At 40.0% G+C, this 26,297-nt stretch overlaps 1 protein-coding gene across 2 annotated transcripts in view; it reads right to left on the reverse strand.

Moving 5' to 3' along the window:
* Positions 1 to 3,293: 3,293 nt before the first annotated feature.
* Positions 3,294 to 26,297, reverse strand: part of LOC127585486 (SUMO-conjugating enzyme UBC9) — a 42,805-nt gene continuing 19,801 nt past the window's right edge. For both annotated transcript variants that reach the window (XM_052042970.1, XM_052042971.1), the window contains 6 exons: positions 20,834 to 20,919; positions 17,424 to 17,507; positions 14,911 to 14,983; positions 10,180 to 10,289; positions 10,005 to 10,084; positions 3,294 to 8,853 (listed from right to left, as the gene is read on the reverse strand). In XM_052042970.1, the coding sequence (XP_051898930.1) occupies positions 8,790 to 8,853; positions 10,005 to 10,084; positions 10,180 to 10,289; positions 14,911 to 14,983; positions 17,424 to 17,507; positions 20,834 to 20,899 (477 nt within the window). In that variant the 5' untranslated portion in view covers positions 20,900 to 20,919 and the 3' untranslated portion in view covers positions 3,294 to 8,789. The remainder of the gene's footprint in view (positions 8,854 to 10,004; positions 10,085 to 10,179; positions 10,290 to 14,910; positions 14,984 to 17,423; positions 17,508 to 20,833; positions 20,920 to 26,297) is intronic.

The raw sequence follows: 26,297 nt of genomic DNA on the forward strand, positions 1-26,297 counted from the left end.
AAGGCGCCAAAGTAAATTGTAAAGAGACGCACCATTAATCTTTCATGTGTACACTTTCAGCAACACGCCCTCTTGAAGGGGACGCAGCACCTCAGCACAACACATCCGAACCGTGCACGTTGTTAGTTCTCAGTGCTAAGGGGAGACCTATTTCACTGCGGCATCGTGGTAAAGCGACGGAGGGAAAAATCGGAAAATGCTGGAAGTAGGTCACGAAATTTTGTGGAGTAGAGAAAAATGTTTCACAGCTCGACTTTTTTTTTATTTCAGTTCGGTCGAAAAGTTAGAATTCTAACCATTTAAGAAGAAGGGAAGAAGAATACAGTTCCCGGCAGAATGAAAGGCATTAAGGAGTAAAAGTGAAGACAATGCAGCACCGGGACTGAACAGCTGGGAGACCTGATGCAAGGAATAGGGAAGTGGGAATGGAATGAGGGAAAAAGATGTGCCGCGAATTGGTGCAAATTAGAGCAGCAAGTCTAAAATGAAATTCATTGTTGAGACCTGGAGACTTCGACGTGCCTTATAGTAAATTTTTGGGCTATTCTTCAGCAAAAATAAACTGCTGGAGGAATTCAGCGGGTCAGGCAGCATCTGTAGAGGGAAATGGACAGTCGACGTTTCATCTTCCTCCACAGACGCTGCCTGACCCGCTGAGTTCCTCCAGCAGTGTGTGTGTTTTTTTGCTCCAGATTCCAGCATCTGCATTCTCGTGTCTCTATGGGCCATTCTTCAGGCTTATCCTGAGGTTCATTGAAATAGTAGGTGATCAGAGGATCGGGAGGTCAGATCATGTATCAGCCGTGATCACAGAGTCACAGAGCAATACAGCACGGATACAGGCCCTTCTGCCCAATCAGTCCATGCCGACCACGGTGCCCGCCCAACACACACACAACACTGGAGGAACTCAGCAGGTCAGGCAGCATCTGTGGAGGGAAATAAACAGTAGACGTTTCGGGTCGAGACCCTTCATCAGAACTAGCTGGGCACCCAGAACACCCAGCTAGTCCCTATTTCCTGCGTTCAGCCCCTATCCCTCTAAGCTCCGCCTCTCGTGTTGAGTGACGGGGATGGTTTGAGTGGCCTGGTGAGCTCCTCCTGTTTTCTCCTGTTATGAGAGGTCAATTCAGGTTAAGGAGAGGATTCCAGAGGTTAGGCCCTTGGCAGTATACTACTGCCCTGCCTCTGAATACCAATGTGGAAATAGGACATCACAGAGCTTCAAGCACTCTCAAATCTCCTGGACGTCACCTAACGTCCTAACAACAAGATTTAGTGTTCTCGGGATGAGAGCAACTCGTAATCCCATCACTGCTACTCAACTGTGCCCTCACCGCCAATCGGCTCACCTAAACTGTCGTCACGGGGAGAATAGAGGTGGACTTGACTGCGATGAATTCAAAACTGCTGCTCAAGATTCTTCCAGTCTGTCTGCAGCCTGAAAGCTGTTTAGCTACGGGAATTCTACCCAGAGGGTGCAGGACAGGCAGTAAGTGTACTCCAAACAGTGAAATTGGAATGAGGTACATAGAACTGAAACAGGCCCTTCGGCCCAACTCGTCCATGCCGACCGAGGTGCCTTCTTGAGCCACTGTCCTGCGTTTGACCCATACGCCTCTAAACATTTCCTCTCCATGATGAACCTGTCCAAACGTCTCAATGGGTAGTTGGCTTTAGTATTTATGAATAGCAGGGGGAAATTGCGGGAGAAAGTTTTCTACGAATAAATGATCACCCGTAACTGACCATTTTCTTGCTACTATGCCACAGGAGTGCAGAGGCTCGGGGGGGGGGGGGGGGGGGGGGGGGGGGGGGGGGGGGGGGGGGGGGGGGGGGGGGGGGGGGGGGGGGGGGGGCGGGAAAGAGTGAAGGATTTCAACAAATGCCAGCAGGGGAAAACAACCCTTTCCCAGCACAGGTTGACGCGGGGCTTGGCATCACATATGCAACGGTTTTCCTATACAGTTGCTATCCTGTGTGGTGGTAGAGGCAAGATTTCCAGCTGCTCTTGGCGAATGCTTGTTGTACCCATTCAAGTATAATAAGTGCTGAAGGAGGCTGCAATCAAACCAGCTGCTTTCCCTCACATTAACACCCAACTCCTGTTGATGTGATGAAAAGGCTTTGAGTCAGAACGAGCCCCTTCCTTGCTGCCATGCTCATGTAATTAGGTGTCTGGTCCTGGTGAGTTTCTGATCAAATACAAGGTCTTCTCCCCAATCAGGATGGAGCAGTAGTAAATGCCAATGAAGTCTGACTCTTGAAAGATAATCGCTGCCTGGCGCTTGTGACAGAAACATTATTTGCTACTCATCAGCCCCAGCCAAAGTGATGTCTGAAGAGGCTGCTCACATGAATTGATGAGGGATCAGATTCCCTCACTGTATCTGCACTGGGACAAGCATTGGTGTCTGTGAAATGTGGAGGCATCTCTTAACGGCCAAGCTCTGCAGCAAGCAATCAGAGCATATTAAGTGTGCTGGAGATACAAGAGATTCTGCAGATGCTGGAATCTGAAGCAACACACGCAAAATGCTGTAGGAACTCAGCAGGTCAGGCAGCATCTATGGATGGAAATAAAGAGTCAATGTTTCAGGTCAAGACCCGAATGATGAAGGGTCTCAACCCGAAATGTTGCCTATTTCCCTGCCTGATTTCTGAGTTCCTCCGGCTTGTGTGTATATTATGTGCCTCCAGCTTGCTCCAGGCACCCAAGCTTAGATCATGCATACTCTATTGTTGCTGATAGAACCCTTAATGGAATCAGGAACCCATTGTCCCCTACTCCCGGGACCAAAACATGCCCAATGTTTTTCCATAGTGAACAACTTGCCCAGTTCAGTTTTACCAATTCCTCTGAGGAACCAAATACCTGAAATTTTGTGACATTCAACTATCTTTATTTACAAAGGGAACTAGGGCAAGATTTCATAACCTTCATTAATAACAAACGTGCTCTTAACCAGGATAAGCAGCACTGCACATTTATACTGACAGAAATCACCTTCCTTGGATTAGAAGACAAAAAGTTTGGCTTTAAAAAGAAAACTCGCTGCATGACTTTTCTTAATGGTTACAGGTCAAAGAAATTCTACCACTGCTAAGTTGTTTAAAATAGGTTTGAATGAATCAAGTGTCCAACACGGCTCTTGAAATCCATACGGGCCATGTGTTAAATCCATTAGTCATCACATAAACCCATCACCTCAGCAATTCTCAACAAACAGTTGCTGTAGAGTGGAGATAACATGTTATTCACGCAAGTGATTTATAAAAGACCAGGAAAACTCTTTACTTTTTGCTTTTTAATTTCTTTTTCTAAACACAAATACATTAACAAACAGCATACAAACAGAGGTATCAGTGATTGAAATGGTGTGTGCTGCAATGGTACATGGTGCTCAGAGGCAGCTTAAAGCCTCAACAATGGAATGATTTCTTCACGTTTAAACTTTCCATTCATTAGAAATTTATTTTAAACAAGCGCATTTTCTTGCTGTCCGAGCTGCTTTTTCAATATTACAATTTCACTTTTTCGGGCAAGCAAGAGGTAAGGAGAGCAAACATGGCCTTTGGAAGTGTGCTTGGGAAGGCAGCAGATTCTAGGTCAGTAATGTCTCACATGTCACCATATTGCATTAAGATTACAGAATGATACAGATTTCCAGAGTGTTGGCTTGAAAATAAGCAATGGCCTGGATAAAACTAATCCAGCAAAAGATCAATTGTGTCTCCAATTCTGTTAGGTTGTTTTAACCGTGAAGCAATGTGCACATCAGATCGAGGTTATTTGCTGAAGCAAACTTAACCTGCTTTTCCTGACACCTTAGTGTGCGAAAGTTACAATCTTTTATCTCACATGACAATGAAAACCCAAGTAAGAGAGGGCAGTGGATTACCAACTGATCAGCTAGTTTTTGATATGGGATTTCAACTACACAGTGGACCCACATTTTAAAAACAAAAGGATGAAAATCACTTTTGTGCCCAAAAAGATATTTGGCCAAGATTACATCAGTACTTTGCCAGATTTTTTAAAAAAACTATGATCAAGGTATCAAGTAACTGCAGCATCTAATGTTGTAGCACTGAGACAACTCAAAGCAGGTTAACTGGTACTCAGTTATTTTTAAAAACAGCCTCTACAAGTTTGGATCACTTCATGGTCAAATGATAAAGACACACCAGTCATGTCATTCTGAATGCATATCACTTAGTAAGGAAATAAGAGGACAGGTAGCACCCAGGCACAAACCTGCTTTTTTTTAAATTAAAATTTAGAACTTCAGGCAGTTACGCAAATCTATAAAATCTTTACTACAGATTTGGAATTTCATACATAACCCATAGAATTTTATTTTAATTTTTTACCCCAAGAGTTGGTTCTTGTTGCAGAGCTTAACCCGAAAAGAATGGCATAGCTCAAGAACTTTATTAAAATATCACAAATTCCAACTTAAGAGATGCAGAAACAAATACTGATGGTTATTAGGGAATGCAAGGGAACTTGATTGTTTGAATTAAACTTTGCGGGTTCATCCAATATCATGACATCTTGAGCACAGGAAAGGACCAAAGATGGAGCTGGTCATGCAATTGCCAGTTTCAAGGTTCTCTGGTTTTAATATGGTGAGCAAGGTGAAATATTTAAGACACAGAAACACTGGAATCCCAACCACACGCAGCCATGCAATAGGCAACCATTACAACCATCAATATAATTTTTTTTGATTTTGTTTCTTTTCCCAGGGAGGCAAGGTTGGGGGACATTAAAATTAGCATGTATTCTAAAGACATGCCAATTTCATACTCAAAATCCAATGGACTGTGAAAAAAAAAGATATAAAAGTATTGTACAAGTTTACAGCACTACCCTGGAATACTGGTTTAAGATTTTTTTTTATTTTATTTTTCTTGCTTTATCCATCAAAAAATATAAACAAAGAAATGAATGCACCAGTATTCCAAGGGAGTTTTCTTTTTTTTTTATTTCTTTAGCAAGTGCCTGTTCTGGGCCAATTGGAATAGATGCACAATTAAGGAAGTTCACGTCAAATTATATTTTAATCAATACAAGGAGAAGGTGAGCCGTGGTGATCAGCCCTCACCCCCAAAGCCAGTTGTTTTGTGTTTTTTTTGAAAAAAGATTCCCCATAATTTTTAAATGCAATGTTATTAGGTAAGTTCCTTACATCAGAATTTCCAATTGAAAAAAAAGTTCCATAAATACACTTTTTAAAAAGCGCTCAAGTTCCCTTTTCCTTCATGCAATCAGCATGTTCAAATTATACCACAAAATCTCACTTCTCAACTCTGTACATGTGAATGCACTACTGTGCCAAATAATTACAAATCCGGCCAGTAACAAATAGAGAACATCCTTAACTCACAATTCCACAGGTTCCCGAGGCAACCAACTGTTCGAAACTGGACTGCGGACAGAAATATGTTGCTAGCTGAAATCTAAGGAAACAGCACAGCCTTCTTGATGAACATTAGTTTACATACATTATTACTTGATGCTCAGCACAGTACAAAATGGAAATACAAGAAACCTTACACAAAAGGATATAACACTGGTGACTGACTTCAAGTGTGAAATGCCTGTTAGGCCTGTCCAAAGTCTTTCTTCATGAATGAAAGTGACACTTTTCCTATGGGCACTTGCTTCCCATCAAGTTTCAAGGACACCTTAGGAATTCAGTCATGCTGCTGCAGTAGTCCAATTCATATTTGTAAAATTTGAAAGGCAATACCCAAGAATTTTAAGCAAGTTGTCACACAAGACATTGTATTATCACTCATCTTTCACATAACCAAATTGGTAGTACCAACAAAATCAGCAATCAATGCTTCCTATGGAATGTATATAAAGAAAACGTGAGGAGCAGTGGAATATGATTTGGGAGCAGATAACTGCACTGCTAAGAATGGAATTTAAACTGTATCCTTTGGCTCAGGGTATTCATACTACATTCAAGGAATTAAAATGAAGCAAAATACTGGACAACCTTATGTTTATTACTGCACAATTGGGGCTTGTTCCATCCCCAGAAACCCTCTCCTAAACAGAATTCTCTATTCAGTAAGGTGTAATCAGTTTATTTCACACAAAGACTAGACCAATTCACTCACACCGCCTGGTGAAGCACTCCATGCACAACGAAACAAAGCTACGGCCTTCGTATCTAGCACATTAGCTGCAAGCAATTCTAGATTCCTGTAACCACCATGCAACCCACATCAACTCAGCTTAAGATACAGTGGCAACAGGTGTATTAAATTGATGTAATATTTGAGGAGGAAACTGTCATTGTGTCAAAGTTTGTGGAATAGTCGCTAACTTAATTCACATGCCTGCAGTGTCAGATGTAGAACAGGTAGTGTTATCAAACAGGATCTCAAGAAAAAAAATGGATGTTTTATATTTTACTCAAGTCCTTTTCAAAACTAGAGGCAGTTTTTCAGAATGAAACAGCAGCATATTGCTCCTTGCTACACAGGCTGTAGCTTTGTCAGCCTTTCCTGCAAAACACTTACGCAAAGAATGACTTATTTCCCTCAAATCAACATACTAACTTGCAGAAATCGTGATCTAGCAAACCAGATCAAGAACTCCAAAATTTAAATAGAACAGTTACACCAGGCTAGCTTTAATACTCAAGTCATTGCAGATTAATTATTAATCTGAATACTAGAGGGCTTCAGAGCTCAAACCCAGAAGTCATATACTGCACGAAGCTGGATGGGCACTGGGATCAGGCACCTACTATCAAAACAGATCACTTTAAATGCATGGTAATATTACCCAAGGTACATTTCCCAGAGAAGCAACACCAAGTAGGTGTTTTTGTGGAATCAGTAAAACAGTATTTTTAGAAGTAGTATTAAATTTATTGTCAGTCTAAAGACTTTTACCAGTTTAATCTGCATCACCGAGTGCTACACCAATCTCACACAATTGCTCCAGATTCATTTACCCCAGATTCATTTACCATGCCACTAATGTAAAAAGTTGCATCTCACAAGTGAGAAACTGTCTACCAAGTTTCAGGTTTTAGGCTTAAGCTTGAAAGGCCCCAATGAGTACAAGCTCTCTAACTGACAACAGGATCTCACCAAACGATCTGATTTTCTAAACAAGGTGACCCAACTGCAGCAACAGTTCAGATTTTACATAACTTCTGTATGCATGACAATTCACTAAATTCTTTCTTCCAATTCCCCACCCTCCCAGAAGTTACAACTTACTTCAATTCTCTGATCAAACACTACCTTCCAGAAAACAGCAGATAATGCTGCACAATGCAACTAAAGACCCACCATTAGTCTGCACAGAAATCCGATGCGAGGCTGAGGACTCGTCATTGTCTTTGCATGCAAAGCCAGAATCAGGTTCACTCACAAAACTCTCATGAAGTGGATTATGAGAATAGCCACATCCAATTAAATTAGAAACATTAAAAAAATAAAACACCTTCTCTGCAATAATTGCAGGGGCAGATAAAGTTATAATTGCTTAAAACAATTACTGTGGATTCTCTCACTACTAATACATGAAAAAAAGTAGGGGCAGTTGCAAAATCCCTTCTTCGAAGTTAAATACAAAAATCTAAATTCCGATCTTAAACATGCACTTTTCTATGTGGTTAGGCTTTTGATCTAAATAAATCCCAATTACTTAAACAAATCCTTTGCAAAACCCACTAACCTGCACTAAGATTTCACAAGGTATCTTTATTCCACTTTTTTTTCCCAGATTTTTAAAACTGTGGCACGTGCACTTACACTTTTCAGAGAGAAAGATGGTATTACATTACTCCAAACTACAGGAGCAGTGGGAGTAAATCTAAAATAAAACGAGAGGTGACGAGCGCACCCATGCAGGTACATGTGGCCAAACAACTCACATGTGCCAAACAACCATTTTTAGAGAGTAACCAATTATTTTATATACATAATATATATAAATAAAAGGCCATAAGCAATATACCACGCAGCAGGCTGGGTGCATCTACTCAGCTTCTCTGACAGAACCAAAAATGAACTACTGAGGATGACCCATTGCTCTTTTCAAAGAAGACAACAAACTGTGGTAAAGCAGAGATGTTTTAAAAAAAAGGGCAATGACCCACATTTGTTACATTCACATTCGGGCAGGGAAGGGATATGTTTTGGAGAATGGGTAGATAGAAAGAACATTTTATTAACAGCATATTTTTAAAAATACACCATTTATTACAGGACTTCCAAGTCTCTTTTAAAGGGCCATGGTGGATTTAAGAAAGCCTTGGCATTAAGAGTAAAATGCAGATCATGGTATGCAAATAGATGTAATAGTTCTCACTTTCTTCTTGTAAAATCTTCCTCTTGATGAACAGTCCTGGAAGCTTGACAACTTAAGAGATGCTTAGAAATAGGCCTGAAAACCATAGTGGATGAAAGCTGGAAAAAAAACCCAACTGCATTTTCTAGTCAGCCAACATTAAATAGAAGTCTGAACTTCTGGCTACACTGAAGGCCAATTGACCCATCGAGCATTAGGGCATTTTTTAAAAAATATAAATTAAAACATTTTAATACAGCCGCCACGGAAACACAGCGAGTTTCGTGCCGAGATGATTTGCCTCTTTTTTTTTGTGTGAACTAGAACTGTCCAAGTAATGATGCATTTATTTTCCCCAAAGATTCCCAATTGCTTGTAACAGGAACTTGCTAAATGTGAATAACGTGCCTTCTTTTCTTAGCCGACAGTCAGAAATCCATTTCCTTTTGTTGCTTGGTTTTTATGTTGGAGCGAATTTCTTGGCCTGTGCTCGCACTCGTTTTTCATACTCTACTCTGTTCTGGCTGTGAATGATGAACAAGGAATTGCACAGATCAGAACAAATCTTACAATGTATCTCTATCTTAATAGCAACTTTTTTGTATTCCTGATCAATCAGGTAACACAAGCCATATGAACAACTTTATTTTGTTTTGATGAAGATATGCAAATATTCCCCTCAGCACTGGTCACCTGCAATTCAGCCACATGTCCGAAAGAAAATACTCAGCTGGGTTCCAGGTGGCAATCAGGAAGGATACCAAAGATGAATTTTGCCATTGCGCCACTCTAGCTTTCCTAATCACCTCCACGTACAAGAATACTGTAGTCCTACCCCACACAACTGAAACTACTCAAGATAATTTCATCCAAGTCCAATAGGGGGAGGATCACCCCACTCAAAACTACATTTTTATTAAGATCCCAAATAGCGAGTGCCCAATCAATGGCATTAATTTGTAAAGAAACAGGGAAAAAAAACAATGAAAGGATTTTTATTTCATGTACTAAAAGAACTGCCCATCTTTTAACTAGTTACATGTTACTATACATTCGGTCTTGGCCACTTCTTCACAAGTACCAGGGCTGTATAAACAGAGTACACTCTGGAATGCATTTTCTGGCAGATATTAGATGATACAATTTAAGTCTATAAATCTTTTTGAACAGTTCAATTTCAGTGCATATAATGATTGAATCATATTTTCCCCCAGAATAATCAGCAATTAGTGCCTATTCAAGTCTGATATTAAGCGTGTAACATTTTACGTTGGCTAGACCAAATATCTAAGTGGATTATATGTAAAGCAATAGGGTGCAGACAGTTTAGTTCTATGTTCAAACTGTCAATAATCCTAGACCAAGAATGAGAAAATGTGATTATAATTACCACCCAGCAAATAAAACTTTAAACTGTGACAAACAATCTAAATAGGTGAAGATAGTTATAATGCAGCTTCAGTGATACAAGGCCATCTGTAATTGATAAGCATTTCACTTCATGCCATTTCAGAGCTAACAGGATGAACAGTGGATCAAAAATACACTGTGTAATCATTTCAAGTAACTACCTTTTTCCTAGTGAGGTTTCTCAGATTAATAGTTATTGGATGAGAAGCATAAGTGCAGTGCTGGGTTCACTGAAACCATGGCATTTATTTGCTCTCCTACTTACCAGTAGATTGTGTATGCTTCTGCTTGTGCTGGGTCTTGAATGTTTGGCTCGTTAAGAAGTTCTTGAATTCCTAGTAATATCTATTTTGAAAAATAGATCATAGGTCAATGGTGGAAAGGTAAACAACCAGTGCAGCTCCACAAAATGTTTTTGCCAAGTGAACATAGTTTCTGACCTGCTTGATGGTGATGGCTGGCCTCCAATCCTTATCCTCCTCCAGAATGGATAGACACACCGTACCAGAGGGGTAGACATTTGGGTGGAATATTGGCGGCTCAAATTTACCTGGTGAGCAGTTTAGAAAAATGCTTCCTTAAAACCTGTAAATTTAACTTCAGGATCAATGCACAAGATTGACTAGGGATGCGCTGAAAGAATAAACTCACTTTGTATAATATTCCTTCTGTTCCAACACAACCAAATAAAAGATAAACAATGCTTTGAGTTTATTCTTACTGCCCTATTCAGGGCACACCTAATTCTTCAAACATCCTCATTCTGCTTCCTTCAGATGTTCAGACAAGCTGTTAAGAGTCAGTATCTACTCAACTGGAAGACAAATGAATCTGCAGATGCTGGAATCTAGAAAATAAAACGCTGGAAGAACTCAGCAGGTCAAGCAGCATCTGTGGAGGCAGAAGTCAATATTTGGGTTGAGGCTGCATCAGTGCTGAGGGGGAAAACAGAAAAAATTGCTAGTATGTAGCAGTATGAAGGTGGGTGGAGAGAATGGAAGCGATAAACAAAGGGGAGAAGAAACAAGGTGGATAGGAAGCACCAGGGATGTGGGTGACCTGAAATTGGAAATTTCAACATTCATTGCATTGGATTGTAAGCTACTCAAGTGGAATAAGAGATGTGCTTCCAGTTTGTGTCTGACCTCCCTGCAGCAATAGAGAGGGCTGAGGTCAGACAGGTTGGTGTGGGAATAAGGAGAGTTAAAATGAAATGCAACCAGAAGCTTGAGACAACTGTTGCAGAGAGCACAGGTGCTCCATTGGACTGTCACCTAGTCTATGCTTGGTTCATCAATGTAGAGGAGGCCATATAACGAGCACTGAATAAATAGACCAGGTTGAAAGAGGTGCAAGCGAACCTTTGCCTCACCTAGAAGGGCTGTTTAGGTCCCTGCATGGTCGAGGGGAATGTGAAGGACAGGTGTTACACCTCCTTCGGTTGCAATGAAAACTATCAGAGTATGGCGAGGGGTGAGTGGGAAGAACAAGGGAGTCCCGAAGAGTCGATCATTGCAGAAAAAAGGCAGGGGGAGAGCAGAAAAATGCAGCTGGTGGTGGGATCGCATTAGAGCTGGCAGAGGATGATGTGTTGGATGCCGTGACTGGTGGGGTGAAAGGCGAAGACCAAGGGAACTCTACTGATATTCTGCCTGGGGAGAGGAGGATAGGGTCAGAGCAGACTTGCAGGAGATGGAGGAAATAAGTGCAAGGGCTCCATCACCTATTGCAGAGGGGAATGCACGCTTCCAGAAGGAAGATATTTCAGAAGCTCTAGAGCAGAAAGCCTCAAACTTGTGAATAGATGCAACAGAAATAGAGAATTTAAGAAAAAGGGATGACATCCTTAAGGAGGCAGGGTGGGAGGAGGTAGTTGTGGGTGCCAGTGGGTTTATAGAAGATGTCAGTGGCAAGTCCATTCCCGAGATGTAATCAGAAAGGTCCGGTGTCAGAGATGGTCCAGGTGAATTTGAGGGCACGGTGGAAGTTGGTGGCAAAAGTGATGAAATTAAGTTCAGCACTTTTGTCTAGGAGTGTAGTGTAGGAGACAGCATCAATGCATTCATCACCGTAGCAGAGAAAGAGCTGGGGGTTTGCCGGAATAGGCTTGGAACGTTGCACATAGCCAACAATGACAGGCGTGGCTAGGGCTCATTCAAGTGCCGATGGCTACCCCTAAACAGTGGGAGTCATCAAAAGACAAGTAATTGAAGGTGAGGACATCTTCTACCAAGCAGATGAGTGCGTTAGTGGAGGGGAACTGGTTGGGTCTTTGTTCAAAAAGAAATGGACATCCAGCCTCTGTACACCTCCATCCCCCATCAGAAAGGACTTCAGCTCTGTTTCTTTCTTACCACGATCCAGGAACCTAAACAGCCCTTCCAGGTGAGGCAGAAATTCACCTGCACCTCTTCCAACCTGGTTTACTGCATTCAGTGCTTGCGATGTGGCCTCCTCTAACATTGGTGAAACCAGGTATAAACCAGGCGATCGTTTCGCACAACATCCAAGTTCTGTCCACAATGGCTACCTTAAGCTTCCAGTTGCACGTCACTTTAATTCTCCTTCCCAGTCCCACATCAACCTGTTTGTTCTCAGCCTTCTCCATTACTATGAAGAGGCCAAACACAAATTAGAAGAAAAATATTTCACATTCCACTTGAGTAGCTTATAACCCAACAGTACGAGTATTGAATTTTCCAATTTCAGGTAACCCACATCCCAGTGTTCTCCTCCTAACACATTCTCTCTTGTCCACCTGGCTTTGTTCTCCCTTTGTTTATCCCTTCCATCACCTCCTGCCCACCTGGTTCCATCTGCCAATCACCCCCTCCACATCTGGTTGCACCTGTCACCCAGCAGCCTCTACCCCAAACCCCTTCATGCTATTAGTTACTGGCAATTCTTCCTGTTCTCCTTCAGTCCTGATCCAGGGGCTCAACCTGAAAAGTCAACTTACAGCTTTTGCCTCCACAGATGCTGCTGGACCCGCTGAGTTTTTCCAGCATTGTTTTTGTTCTACCCAACCTGAAACTTTGTTTCCCCCCAGGAGTTGGCTATGCTTTAAAAATATCAGGCTTTACAACCACCACAATAAACTGATCTAAATAGAAATCAACTGGAATGACAAATCAAAATTTTACTTGACACACTTTCGAGTTATCAGTATGCTAAGCACGTGTCTATATTCAAAACTATATTCCCAAACAAAACATCAGCAGCAGCAAAAAGATGGAGGAACTCAGCAGGTCAGGCAGCAAGATGGATGAACTCCAGTTCCTCCAGCTTTTTGCGTGTTGCTCCAGATTCCAACATCTGCAGCCTTTTGTGTCTCCATCAGCAGCAGCTAGTTTACAATCTTATTATTGAACAAGGGTAGAGCTCCACCACCTAAAACTATTCATTTAAAATAGACTGTCCCTTTAATTGGTCACAAAGGGGTAAACATTATCTATTTGTATTAATACCAATTTCGAGTTTACTCATTACTGCGTCTTATGTGGTTCATTTATTTATGTTGGAAACAGTCATGCTTACTCACGCACAAAATCATCAAATTAATATGTTCTCCCACAAACAAAACTGCACAAAAAGCATTTACAAAATTCTTTACACTTAAAGCACATTCTAGATTGCATAATTATTCCAATTCAAAATTTTTAAATTTAGAAAATGCTTTTCACTACATCGTTAGCACATCAGCTTCTGAGACTGGGATTTAAATCTAATTTAGCTCTAATTTTTGTTTAAGTTTCATCCACTGCATTAATTCATTGTATTTTACTTTTTAACCCGATTCAATTTTCAATCCTACTTTCTTCAGTGGCTCTTTAAGCCTGTTTCAAATTAAGCACTGTACTGTTCTCTAGCCAATTACAAAATGTGAAGATTGTATGCACATAGCCTTTTCATTAAGTTGGTATCAAAACAAGCTGACAAGTATTGTTAATTAGCAACAACGTATTTAAGGACATTAGAGAGGGAGGAAAGAGGGAACAGGGTCTGGTGATTCAAACTGCTTTGAATTATAAATGTGCACTTCTGCTTTCACAAAAACATGACTCATTTTGTTTAAAACTGTAGAGAATTTGAGGTATATTTATCCATTTACACACTTAGAATGTATTAGCCTGGTTTTATTGAATAGCATCTTCTCACTGCATTCCCCACTCTTCCTCACTGACTGAGCCCAAATCCCTGAGAATGAACATCCTGGCCTAGGACATCCCAGACCTGATCAGTATGCAGGGTCTTGTGCTACAGGCCTACCCTAGAAACCACTGAGGAGACCTTCGAAAAATGTTGTTATACCCGCTGCTTTACAATAATCAAAGATGTCAAGCTTTTGAAACATTTCTAAATCCCTCTGACAGTTAAAAATCAAATTAATTTTTAAAAAGTCACCAAAATAACCACTGCAAACAATTTAATATATAACTTTACCTGCATAACCATAACATTTCAACTGAAATGAATGGGCTCACAGATCCTGTGGCAGGTCAAAGAATGCCCAAGAAGATTCCTCCATGCAAGTGCTGGCGAAATGTGAGCAAGTTAGCACCTGCCATTGGATTCCGAGCAACAGCACACTGTATTGATAGATTCGCCAGTTGGAATCCATCAAGCTTGGCGTTCATGCATTTGGATTCACATGTGCCAAGATCCCAAACTTCCTAGCCATACAGGGATATATGCCAGCAACTCACTATGGAATTGCCAGCATCTCTCTGTAACTGTAACACTTTATTCTGCACTCCTCAATGTTTTACCTCAATGCACTCCTCAATGCTTTACCTCAATGCACAGTATAATGAATTGATCTGTATGAATGGTACGCAAGACAAGTTTTTCACTATACCTCAGTACATATGACAATAATAAACCAATTTACCAAATGTATATTTAATTCATTAAAATTGAACATAAAAAAAATAATCAAGTGCTGTGTCCAAATTTTAAACTGCTGCAAAGGGTCAAAATCAGTTCTGATGAACCATTAGCTTTTAAAAGTTCTAATCATCGAAGATCCAGTGTGAACTTGGGGCAAGCAAAGAACAATAAAAAAAGACAAGCCTCCCCTCCCCCCAGAACAGCAAGTTCTAGAACATTTTGGAGGGTTCCAGCAGGTCACTGGTCAGCCCAAGAGATGACTGAACTGTCTGCACACTTACACTTTGGTGGCGATGAGGGGTAGTCATCCTTAAACAGCATTCGAAGCTTATACTGCCCACCTTCCCACGGCGTCTGAAGGAAAAGAATACCTCATTATCAGCTGAGCAAATAATCAATACAAATGTTATTATGCTGAGTAAACCATCAGTACATTATTAGCTATTTGGCAAATTCAAGCAAAATAAAAATCAATTGAAGAACAAATTATTTTCTGTAAACAATTCAATTTCAGGAACTTTCAGAAGTACTAATCTATAGTGGCTCTTGTTGCTTTTATAAAAAGAAAGAAAAATTGATCACACTGTGTTAATGGACTGACTGCATAGAACAGTACAGCACAGAAACAGACTCTTCGACCCACAATGTCTGTGCCGTCCATGATGCCGAATTAAACTAATCCCATCCGCCTGCACATGATCCATATCCCCCTATTCCTTGCATTTTCTTGTGCCTATCTAAGTGCCACTATTGTATCTGCCTCCACCACCACCCTGGCAGCACATTCCAGGCACCCACCACTCTCTGCAAAAAAAACATTCCCCATACATCTCCTTTAAACTTTCTCCCTCTCACCTTGACGCTATGCCCTCTAGTACTTGATATTTCTACCCTGGGAAAAAGACTGACAGTCTACTCTATGCCTCTCATAATTTTAGAAACTTCGCACAGGTTGCACCCTCAGCCTCTGATGATCCAGTTCCTGGTGCACAACCGGAAGCAACATCTTACTCTGTAGCAGAGGAGGAATTTTGTTTGAGTTCATATGATGTGTCTGTAATCGTTGTCAGGGTGTGAATGTTGGGAGATGAACTAATCATTACAAACTATTCAAATACAAAATACACCAATCAAGTGCAATGGCAAGGCTGTTTTTTTTTAAAAATAGAGACTGAAAGGGTACAAGCCACCCAAAATATTTTTCTTGGATTATATCATTCTGACCCATAATATGGTATCTCTTGCTTATCAAACAACCCTAAACCGGAACCATTTCATCCACAGGAAGAACAACTCCGTTGGTAGTACTCTGCAAGAAGATCCAGTCAAAAATCAACCACTTTCTGCCCCAACCCCCCCACCCCCACCATACACCTGCCACTGCTGATCTAAAGTGGTTTTAATACAGTCAAATTTAAATTTCCCATGTGTGTTTAAATCACGTCACAGGATTGATTTCTACTTCTCTCCTTTGAATCAGTGTCAAATTCTACCCATTTTTAATCCTGTAAAGCACACTTGGTCACCTTCCTATATTAAAGGGCCAATATAAATGCAAGTTGTTCATTAAGTGCCAGGAAGAAGTTTGCAACCATCATTTTATACTGCCAGAAGTACTTTTAACCATATCTGGACCATATAACATTCACAAACATAATGGAAGCATTCATTCTGTGTGGAGGCTCCAACTGGACAGTATGTTTCAAACTTTTAAAAACTCTGAAATAAATCACTGCCAAAATGGTGCCTAGCAAATACATTCCTCAGCTCCCACTGCTTGGCTGAAACCCTGCAATCTCAAGGTACTCATACCTTACTATTTTAAAGCATAGTATAATCTTATTGGAAACAAAGCATTGCACAACTGGAATCAATGTTCAGAAAACGCAACAGCAACTTGAACAATGCAAATAGTTTAGGTCAAACGCCAGACTTCAGGTAATTGGGGAAAAAAATTAAGAGGTAAAAGAAAATTTCTTTTCAAATTATTAGGATGCAAAACTCCGAAAGGATGGTGTAAGCAGGTTCGATCCTAAAGGGAAATGGATAAATACTTGAAAAGGGCACAAAATTTGCAGGACTATGAAAGGCAACTGAGTAGGGCTAACTGGATATTCCTTTCAGACTGAGCAGATACATAATTGGTTGAACAGCCCCCTTCTGTGCTATATTAATATGATTCTATTAATGCAACTTTAATAATTTTTAAAAACTTATCTTTGCTGTTAAACTTTAAAGCACAAAAGCTTCCCTTTACATCAAATGAAAAGGCTAGTTTAAAATCTGTACATCTTACTACAACAGAGCACTTTATAAATGGATAAGACAGAAATACTTCATACCCCATGTACACAAAGACAGCAGCTATCATCTGCACAGCAAGATAGCCACAAGCAAAACCAAGATGAATGACTGTTCACATTTTTGATAGTGCTCCTCAAAAGAGCAAATGTTGGTCAAGGCATTCTTCCTAAGATATCACGAGATCTTTCAATATTTATCTAAACCACCAGAAAATCCCATTTAAAAGAGGGCACCTCCTCTGCAATCCAATTTTTTTTTCTCCATCCTCCTGCTGATAGGGACTGGAGACATTACAAGAGTAAAGCGAATATATATGAAAGGATAATCATAAATTTTGCCTGAACTTGAAAATAAGAGTTGAGCACAATTCTTATTTAAAAACATTCTTCCCCAGTGCTAACCAACTCCCGTTCTAAGTAACCTTGCCACAAAGAGGACTGCAGAAAGGGCTCTTAAAATCAAGTGGTATGTGGATTTATATTACACTTACTGCCTTTTTCCCTGGAATAGCACATTCCCAGTTCATTAAGTTTAAAGTACCATCCGGATTCTTTGTGGGTACTGCAACAAAGCCCTGTAGGTAGAACAAAATACATGAGTTAGAGTTGAACTTAAAACTACTCAAAACTTCATACGTACAAGCATAAACCTGCAGGACTTCACCCAACAACAAAATCATAGGATTTAAAGAATATTGGATTTTACATTAAAGACCAGCAATTTTCTTCCTATCCAAACAAGACACATGAAGTTACAAGAAATCAGTCATGACAAAGCACACTAGTCTGCAGGATCAAATTTCTTGGTTTCACCTCAATGCCTAATAGCAGAAATTGTGGAGTGCACTATCGGAGATTTTATTCAAAGTTCTACTACAAGGTTAGTTGCCTTGTGCCAACTACCTGCAGCGATCAGAAAGGTAAAAATTTTGAACAGAATTTCTAATAAGGTGATGATCAGAAATTCCTTTTTTTGCTAACAGGACAATAGTCAAAACTGTGTTAACCTTGCACTTGTCCACTGAGGTTTTGGACAGAAGACAGAGACTGTCCATCCATCCTTTTCTTCTAACTTCAAACCATCAGCTTTCTTAATATGATTCTAGAATGAACAGTCTGGTTATAAATACAGGACTATTTCAATATACTCCTCACTAGTTCCTCATTCTCCACTTGCAGCTCAACAATTTCTAGTTTACACATATATGGGAAGGTAATTAATAAATTTGCTTGAACATGTAAATAAGATTTAACCCTTTGAAAAGGTCCCATCCTTCACCCAAACCGTTTATCAGAAACTCTTCCCCCATATCCTAACTGTGCCAATTCCTCTTCACCCACCAGCCGTACAGACCAACCTGCATCAGCTGCTAATCCAGCAGCAACTCAGAACTGGAATTCTCAATCTAGTGTTCAAATCACTCCATGGATTCACAAACAAGCTCTTCCCCAAACTCAGTTCCAATCCCTCAAGCATCCTCAATTCCATCACTCCATTAATGGCATTGATGTCTTTAGCTGCATAGCTCTCAAGCTCTGGGATTCCCTCCCTAACCTCCAGTCAAGATGCACTCATAATCCTAACTGATCAAGCTTCTGGTTATTTGCCCTAATAGCAACAGATAGATATTTCTCCTAACAGTTCAAGATTCATTCTCAAGATGTTGGGTTTCGAGAGTGAGTCCCAAAAACTAATCATCTGCATCCAATTTGCTTTGACAACAGTAAATGAAAACCAAACAGCCACAGATGCCAGAAATTGGAAATTCGAGTCAGGAGTCACAGAGAGACATAATACAGAAACTGGCTCTTCAGCTCACTGAGTTCACAATGAAAATCAACCAACCATTTATATTAGTCCCTTTTCTTTAATTATTCTCCCCACATTCTCATCTTCATCCCCCACCCACCAGATTCTATCACTCAGCAAAAAGCTATCTACAGCTACCTACTAACTCACACATATCTGGAATGTGGGAGGAAAGCACAGCCTCCAGAGGAATCCCACATAGTCACAGGTAGAACATGCAAAGTCCAAACAAACAGCATCCAAGGTCAGGACAGAACCTGGTCCTGGTGCTAAGAGGCAGTGGCTCTGTATGCCACACTCAGCAGGTCAGGCAGCAACTTTGGAAAGAGAAAGAGAGCTAACGTTTCAGATTAGAGTTCTGATGAAGTATCTTGGACCCAAAATGTTAACTGCTCCTCTTTCCACAGATGCATTTTTCTGGTTTCATTGCTCCTACTACAGACCCTAGTGGCTAGCCAACTGTCTACATGACTAAACCCAATTGCTTTTCAAACAGTTCACAGTAACAAATTCTGAATAATTTCATTTTGCTACTTGGAACAATTTACTTATATCTCAAGGTAATACAACAGGACCTGAATGGCATACTTTGTTAATGAGAATGATAACAAGTCATTAAATATAATGGGGGATGCATTTGAAAATATATTCCAATGGTTGTTAGGCACCTTTTTATACCTTGACAACATCAAATAAGGTGTAATCCACATACAACCTTTTTGTCTGACCTTTTTAATATTCAACATACTGAAACCCTACTTAGCATTACCTTGCAGAGCACAGATTTGTTACAGCACTCTTGGTCCTCTAGTTCAAACACACATCATACCTTGTATTTTAAAAGCAACATCCACTTGGATCATGGCTATTGCCCCAGGAACCTGGTACAAACTCCTGCCCTCCACTCACCCTCTCTGCAACAATGAATCAGCCGTGGCTCAGTGTAGAGAGACTTCCTGTGAGGGTTGGTGTTGGGTGAGTCAGTTTAAAGAGTGTAGCCGCTCAACACTGAGATGCGAATCCCAGGGATGCACCCTAGCTGGCACAGTGAGTGCAGGCTATTGCTGGAGAATGGCAGCAATTGACAGATCACCTGGGACCCAATGACTCTCTCATCACCTGCTACTGGATGCAATGGAAACTATCGTCTCTCTTTTTCTTTGAGTGCACAGTCTTCACAGCCCAGAGATTTTTCTAATGACCACAGTTATCACAGAAATCTCCATGTTAAAACAGCTCACATTTCTTTAGTGTAAGAGGTGAGATCAAACTCTAAATGGTTTGGCCCTTGGTTAGTCTATATTTTTAGCTATGAAGTAGAAGCAGGGAAGTGATTATTTTGAGCTTCCTACTAGCAGTATAAGTTTTCCAAATCCAAAAATTAGTCAAGGAAAATCATAGACAAAAACAGTATTTTTGGAGCAAGTGATACGAGGGAAGAATTAGTCTCTTGCTAATGGTAACAACTTCCTCAGCTGAAATGACAAATCATTCACTGCATCAATATTGCTGTAATTATCAGGCAGATAAAACTTTATCAAACAATAGCCTCCTCTGCTGTGATTCTACAGTAACTTTCAAAAGAAAATTAAGTTATACTTGGAGAAAAGAATTGCAAGAACAAAGAAAATCCAGGGAATTGAATGGAACTACACTTCCTAGGAAGTAGCACAAACTCAGTAGGTTCAATGGATTCCTTCTAAACTATAGTGCTCCACGATTTTAACCAATAGTCTGGATTTTCATTTTTAGCTAGAGTCAACCAGTTGAAGTAAGACAAAACTGTTAAAATGTTCACAAGGTCAAAGAATTTAGAATTGCCATCTTCTAAAGCAATGGTTCACAAAATGTGGTACACACACTCTTAGGGCTACTCAATATACCTCTCTGGGACACAAATAGATTGCAGATATTAAAAATAAATTTATTTAAAACACTGAAATACAAAATGTTTGCTGGAGGGGTATGGGGCAGCAGGTAAACCTGGAACTTGGTATCTAATACAAAATGACTGGGAACCTCAATTCTAGGAAGGATTCACTTCCTTGATCTCCTGGCTTCCTACACACAGTTGTTGAACTGCATACTTACAAAAGGGTGGTCTTTTCTCCAAGCTTTTCTTTCTTGTGCAAGTCGACTCAATGCAATTCCAGACATTGTTTTACTTCAACGGTCCCCTGAAAAAAAAATTCGCCATGGTTTTCATGAATCATTTTTTTTTGCCTGCCCAGTGTTCTCATTGAGATTTTGGAAATCACATGATGGGCAGGAGAACATTTTAAATACCTGCACTGAAGTCTGAGGGGAGTGTTTTGGGGGGAGAAAAGATACATTTTGTTCTTCTAAACTTGGGTTCTGCCTGTGAACAGTACTTGTGTTCCCTCACTGATACTGGTAGCGGGTGACTGGCGCAGTGACAAGTTAAAATCAATGGAACACAAATGGCACAAGTTTAAAGTGCATTTCAGTAAACAATTATTTCTATTGCGTATACAAATAAACCTGTGCCCCCTTTCCCAACAGAATAAAATCCTAATGAAAAGCATGAATGAGGATAAAGCAATCGTGAACAAAACAACTGAAGCAGCACATAAGTGAAAGAATGATAAAAGAGCTCGCATGGAACTCCCATGTCCAGATATGGTACTCTGACAAGGGAAAAGCCCTGAAGACTCCTCCAAAATAGTGGAGAAGTATCCATTGACTAAAGCACCCCAATGTCACAAGAGCACAGTGTCACCTCAAGCCACTCAGACAGATGAAAGGTTCTGATGAAAGATCATCAACCTGAAATGTTAACTCTGTTTCTCTCTCCATAGATGCTGCCTGACCTGCTGAACATTTCCAGCATTTTCTGCTTTTATTTCAGATAGGCTTGACATTTTCCACAGCAGAAACAAAGCAAAAGGCCACTGGGGAGCTCTAAAAGTAGAAGAAACAAATACATCACCAAAACTTGAGATTTAAAATCATGATCATCTACCACTTGCTTTTTGCAACAGTTTGAAACGCGTTTCATTCTTTCTCTGGGACATACCACACAATAACATCTTGCATTTATGTAGCAACCTTAACATACTGAAACATTCCAAACTGCTTTACAACCACATTAACAACATTTGATGTTGAGCCCCATGAGATGATAGAATAGTTAACTAAAAGCTTGGTCAGATAGATGGAGCTTAAAGAGCATCTTGGAGAGGGGAAAGGCAGAGAAGTTAGGAAGTGAATTTGGAGCCTAAACAGCCGTAAGCAAATCACCAATGGCATGTTAACAAAAATCTGAAATACCAAAGATCCTGAATATGGAGGAGTGCAGAGAGATTTCACAGATTGTAGCACTAAAGAAGATTAAAGTTAAAAAGGACAGGACCAAGAAGGAACCTGTAATCCAAGGATGAGAAAAAAAAAGTAATCACTGGACCAGGAACTACAGATAAACAGTTGCCAGACCTCTAAACTGGCCCTTTCATACGCAGAAAAAAACAGACGCAGTGGTTCCCATCCCAAGCAGTGGGGGGGTTACTGAAAATAAAAGGGGGACCCAAGAGTCTTATAATGTTGGAGGTATTAGGATGATCACAAGTAGTAACAATAATATACTCTGCATCCTGACTACCCTGACAATAGACTACTACAAGTCTCCAGGCATCCCCCAATCCATAAAGCAAGTGCTTGTGGCATCATCAGGGTGTGAACAACCGAGTGTGAATAAGCACAGATCTCATTCGAAATGGTTGCAAACCACTGGTCCAAGTCATCTCCTAAAGACAGAACCATGATTTCCAAAATAGTTAAAGGGCTAATAAGTTATGAATGAAAGAGATGAAAAAAAAAATCAAACCTGCATTTCTCCCATTCACAAATTATACATTTAGAGTGCAGACTCAAACAATTAAAAATTCTGGAACTTTAATTATGACATCAGGTTTAGTTATGGATTAAATTGCAATCTTATTCTAATGGAAACAAAAAAATTTTGAACCACACAAACCAAAGATCAGAGAAAGATTTCTCCCTTAAAAACAATTTACAGGATGAGCACCCAAATTTACCAATAACACCAGTCCAAATTTTCTGCTCCTTTACTGTAAGATATCTTACTAAGTTGTTGAAATGCAAGAAATAGTGCCCTATATATCAAGCAACAGGAAGCAAGTAGTTTCATTCATGAGACAAGTTGTGAAGCACTTTAAAAAATAATTAGCCTGTACAAAAGGATTCTTACTTATGAAATGCAACAGTCAGCATAGTGATAAACCGATGAACAGCAATAAACTTTTTACAGATAGATTGTATGATTTCAAGAACAGCCCATAAATGGAGGTTCACAACATAGGAACATAGGCTTAGGTTGTTCAGCCCCTCAAGCTAGTTATTCACTTAAAATGAGAGCTGATCTCTACTTCAGTAATATTTCATGTATACACGTTCTTGTATCACTGAGTCCGACAGCATAGAAACAGGTCCTTTGGCTCAACATCCATGCCAACCATTGTACTTGTATGTACTAGTCCTATGTACGTACACTTAGTTCATAATCTTCAACACCTGTTGGGTTGCTCAAGAGTACCCATCACCTCAGGAATTTCAATAACTGTGTGAAAAATTCCCCCCCTCCCCCCCCCCAGATTCCTTCCAAACCTTCTACTTTCTCTCCTTATAGCAATGCTTTCTTGTTATAGACACACACCACCAAGTGAATGATATTCTTACTATCTACCCTCTCTATCCCCCTCAATTTCATATGCCTCCATCAGGTCAATACTCAACATCCTTCGCTCCAGGTAAAACAAAGCCAGCCTATCCAATCTCTCCTTGTAACTGAGATGATCCAATGCAGGCAACATCCTGATGAATCTCTTCTGCACTCTCCCCAGCACAATCACATCCTTCCTATAGTGTGGCTACCAAAACTGCACACAATAGGTGTGGCCTAACCAACGTTTTGTGAAGTTGTAACATGATGTTGCTGCTTTTATATAGCATGCCACAGCTGATGAAAGCGCACATCCCATAGGTCTTCTTCACCACCGTATCTATTTGTGCTGTCAATTTCAGGGATAGGTGGACATACCCTGAGGCACCATTGTTAATACTCCCTAGGGTCCTATCATTTACCATGACCCACCCTTCTTTGACCTTCAAAAATGCATCACTTCTCACTTGTTAGGATTAAATTCCATCTGACATTACTCTGGCCAACTTTCAGCTGATCAATATTATGCAGTAGCCTAAGAAAATCCTCATTCTCTATGACACCACAAATTTTCAACTGAACTTCCGTATCACTGACTCGGGGAAAAAATAAAGTTACCAATATAGTAAAGGCATCTTGGCAACAATATGCCAAGACTCCAAATCTGTAAATCAGGATGCTGTCCACAACAAGCAATTCATGCAGCTACCAACTGATGAAATTCCAAGTGCAAAACCACCTTCAGAAACCACTTTCAACCAAATGAAGTTCCCCATGTTAACAAGGTTCAACAGATCCATTCCTTACATGAACCTCCCTCACCTTAATATATTTACAATACATAACCAGCATATTCATGAAAAATCTTAAAAATGATAGGTTTAGTGTCAATGTCTCAAAAGGTAAATAATTTACCAAGAAATAACATTGATGAGTTACAGATAACCACAGGGTCTGAGAATTTCCTCAAGCTTGAATTTTTTTTTAAGAAATTCCAGTGCTTTTTTCCTGTAACTGGCCATCAGTCTCCTCCAACTCTTGGAAGTTAAACACCTTGAGCAGCTAACAAGAATACTGCTCAAGATTACACCTTTAATGAGTAGACTATCCAGGATTAGTCCTAATAGTCTTTCCAAATATGACATGCACCTTTGTCTCAAGGACACAAAACCAGTATAATAATAGTATTAACTGCTAGAAACATTGGTCATTCTGCTTAGTATCTTCACATACAAAATAATCTTCAATTCTCAGAACAAATGACTTTTAACAATTACTCAACTACCTTCATAACAAATTCAGCTTGAGATCCCCATGGTGCAAATTTAAGGATTTCTCTCTTGACTTCCAAGAAACAGTATTAATGTTCATCTGATTGCATGATCCTACTTCCATCCCTTACTAGCATTACACCATGTACGAAACCTTAGTAGTCTTATCCATCCCAAGATCAGCTTTCATCCCTCATCCAAATTATTGTCAAAGGCATTTTTCTCTCCAGAATACAGCATCCCTACCTCTTGGCCTTGTTTCATTCCCATTATTGTTACGTCCAATGCATATTTATTACCTGGTCTCAACTTCAATATTCTTCCAGGTGGCCTCACTTTCACAAACTACACCCAATTCAGAATGTTACTGTCCTTGTTACTTTTGCACACCCATCCTCCGCACTTTACTGGAACTCTCTGGTACCCCAAAGCTCAATAAAATCAGTTCCAGTATTACATGGCCTCCTAGTAAATTTTATTTGCCCTACCCAATTCTTTGCAATTTCATCAGCCACCCATTCTCAAATACATCCTCTGCCAGAATCCATCAATCCCTATACTCTTCATTGCTGATAGTTCTTTCGGTTAATCCTTTCCAAAATCTCCCCCACAATACCATCTTCTGCCTGGTTAGAGTTCTTCAGGCCACTCTAAAATTGTTTCTGTAGTGGTTCTAATCTATGAAATTGTAATTGGCAAGAGCGATCAGAGATGATTTATATTTCTAAAATCTAAATTTGAAAATTACAGCCAATGCTGGTCAACATCTATTAACGTGACATACAGAGCTTGCATCTGGAGTTGTGCTCTCTCCAATTATAAGGCAATATATTCAGACAACAAAATTTAATGCAGGGTAGGTAGAAATCAATGCTTTAATATCTGTATAACTGCCACTTGGCACCAGGTTATCACCAAGTTTTATGACAGTATGCTGAAACATGTTGATTTATGAATTGAGAGAACAGAGTGTTCCTGCTTCAAGCAGCATTGCCAGCTGAGAAATATACTAAAATTAACTCCAGGCAATTACATTTTAAAGATTAACAAAGAAATATATCCAACTCCTAAAAAGGAGTGAAAGGGCTGACTGATTTACAGTGGTTTTGAGCTGGGGTGTGCTTTTCTACTTTTTAAAAAAGTTTATTTTATCACAAGATGGAAAGATCTAGTGGGTGCTCCCACATGCAAGTTATTACTAATTACCAAACATCATGCAACTCTTCCCAGATGCAGTTCCCAAGTGTAAATGAAACTATAACCAACTGTGAAGTAAATGTTGGAAATCCACAACACAGGAGGCCATTCAGCCCAACACATCCAAGCTAGCTGACAATATTCAAATTACTAAGTACCTTCTTAGCCTGTAGACACATGTATTTCTTAGAAGTGCCTCTCCCACTGTTGCAACTAAAGACTTTCAGATCCCCACTACCTTCTGGGTGAAATGTATTCTCCCCAGCATCCCCACCTTCATATAAAAATCCTTCTGCAAGTATTTTAAGTCCCAAGTAATGGGAAAAGGTCATTCATATTGACCCCAAACCTCTCACTTTTACATTAAATCTTCCCTCAGCCTCCTTTG

This window comes from Pristis pectinata, chromosome 33 (genome assembly GCF_009764475.1).
Source record: "Pristis pectinata isolate sPriPec2 chromosome 33, sPriPec2.1.pri, whole genome shotgun sequence".
Taxonomy (NCBI): Eukaryota; Metazoa; Chordata; class Chondrichthyes; order Rhinopristiformes; family Pristidae; genus Pristis; species Pristis pectinata.